The 1,559-nt window shown below is 42.8% G+C and overlaps 1 protein-coding gene across 1 annotated transcript; it reads right to left on the reverse strand.

Annotated features, from left to right (window-relative positions):
- Window positions 1-228: 228 nt before the first annotated feature.
- LOC107607341 (uncharacterized) lies at window positions 229-1,299 on the reverse strand. Its single transcript, XM_016309309.1, has one exon. The coding sequence runs from the start codon at window positions 1,297-1,299 to the stop codon at window positions 229-231; it is 1,071 nt and encodes a 356-aa protein (XP_016164795.1).
- Between the last annotated feature and the right edge of the window lie 260 nt (window positions 1,300-1,559).

Consider the following 1,559-nt stretch of genomic DNA (forward strand, 5'->3'; position numbering starts at 1 on the left):
CCAAACCGAAGCTACCCATTATATCACAAGAAAGCAAATAATTCAAAAGGCAATAAAAAAGAGATAAAATTAGAATAATGTTACCATGGTGGGGTGTCTCGCACCAAGCACTTTGGTTTAGAGTCCTAAGTTGGACTTACATGGCTTCATTGGTCACTTGAAAACTTCACCAAGGAGGAAAATCTCCAACTCCTTGGCATTCTTGGGTTGAGTGTGATCCTTTGAATTTTACTTCTTGGCAACATCCTCTTCTTCTTGCACTTTCCCATCCTCAATCAATGGATCATCAATGATGTCGCACCCAAAAATAGAATAAGCTTCAAGAACAGGCTTGTTGGACTCCTCCAAAGTGAACTTGACTAACTTGCCATCCGACTCGAAAGAATAGACTCCCGAATGTGCGTCTAGCTTGAAACGGGCCGTCTTTAAGAATGGCCTTCCAAGGAGTATGGACGATGGCTTGTTAGAGTCAATGGGAGGGGTCTCCAAAATGTAAAAATCAACTGGAAAGAGCAATCCTTGAATATTAACTAGCACATTCTCTACAATCCCCACAACTGACACAATACTCTTATCGGCTAGTACAAACCTTGCCCCGGACCTCATTAGGGGAGACAAATTCAATCTTTCATAAATGGGGAGGGGCATAATGCTTATGCATGCCCCCAGATCATACATACAGTCTATGAATTTCATCCCACCAATCAAGCAAGTGACCAAACATGGGCCGGGATCATTGCATTTTTCAAGAAGTAAAGAAGAGATAAAATCATCTACCGGCTTTGTGTTTAGGTTGCCAAGCTTATCTTTGTGAGTGCAAACATCTTTAAGGAACTTGGCATATTTTGGCACTTGTTGAATGGCTTGGAAGAGGGGGACGGTGACTTCAACCTTCTTAAAAACTTCCACCATAGTGGGGTCAAGCTCTTTTTGTTTCTTGGCCTTCTTGGCTACGGTTGGGAATGGAATGGGCAAAGGCTCTTCAAGCAAAGTATTTTTCTTTGGCTCATTGACCTTGGATGGTTCTTCTTTGCTTTTGTCAACACTTTCATCTTCATCCCTCGTCACCTCCACTTCATCTCCTACCTCTTCAGTGTTTGTCTCCTCACTCAACTTTGTAGGTATATAAACATTTTTATCCAGTTTAGTGTCGCTCCTAAGGGTAATGGCATTGATGCTACCCTTAGGGTTGGGTTGAGGCTGGGAGGGTAAACTACTCGAGGTTGAAGCTTGTTGGGTGTTTTGTGCGGTTTGAGGAGGGAGAGTTAAACTTGAAAGGGCTTCAGCTATCGTAGCCATATATGCCTCTTTTTTTTTATGGAACTCTCGTTGCTCTTGCATGAAGGTGTGAATTGTGTCATTCATGTGAGGTTTATTGGAGGGAATGGTTTGGTTAACTTGAGGAAGGCTAGACCTACTATGTGGGTGTAGGTACTTCCCTTGAGGTTGAGATTGTAGGGTTTGTTTGTAGGGTTGTTGGTATTGTGGTTGACCTTGGGGATGGTAGTAGAGTTGAGTGTTTTGGTTGTGTTGAGCTTGAGGAGCTTGGTTCCACCTTT

This window comes from Arachis ipaensis, chromosome B7 (genome assembly GCF_059453495.1).
Source record: "Arachis ipaensis isolate K30076 ecotype BB chromosome B7, ASM5945349v1, whole genome shotgun sequence".
In the NCBI taxonomy this organism is placed as follows: domain Eukaryota; kingdom Viridiplantae; phylum Streptophyta; class Magnoliopsida; order Fabales; family Fabaceae; genus Arachis; species Arachis ipaensis.

What these genes read in the sequence shown, in the direction of transcription:
- LOC107607341 (XM_016309309.1), bottom strand. Translation starts at nt 1,299, where the DNA reads ATGGCTACGATAGCTGAAGCCCTTTCAAGTTTAACTCTCCCTCCTCAA.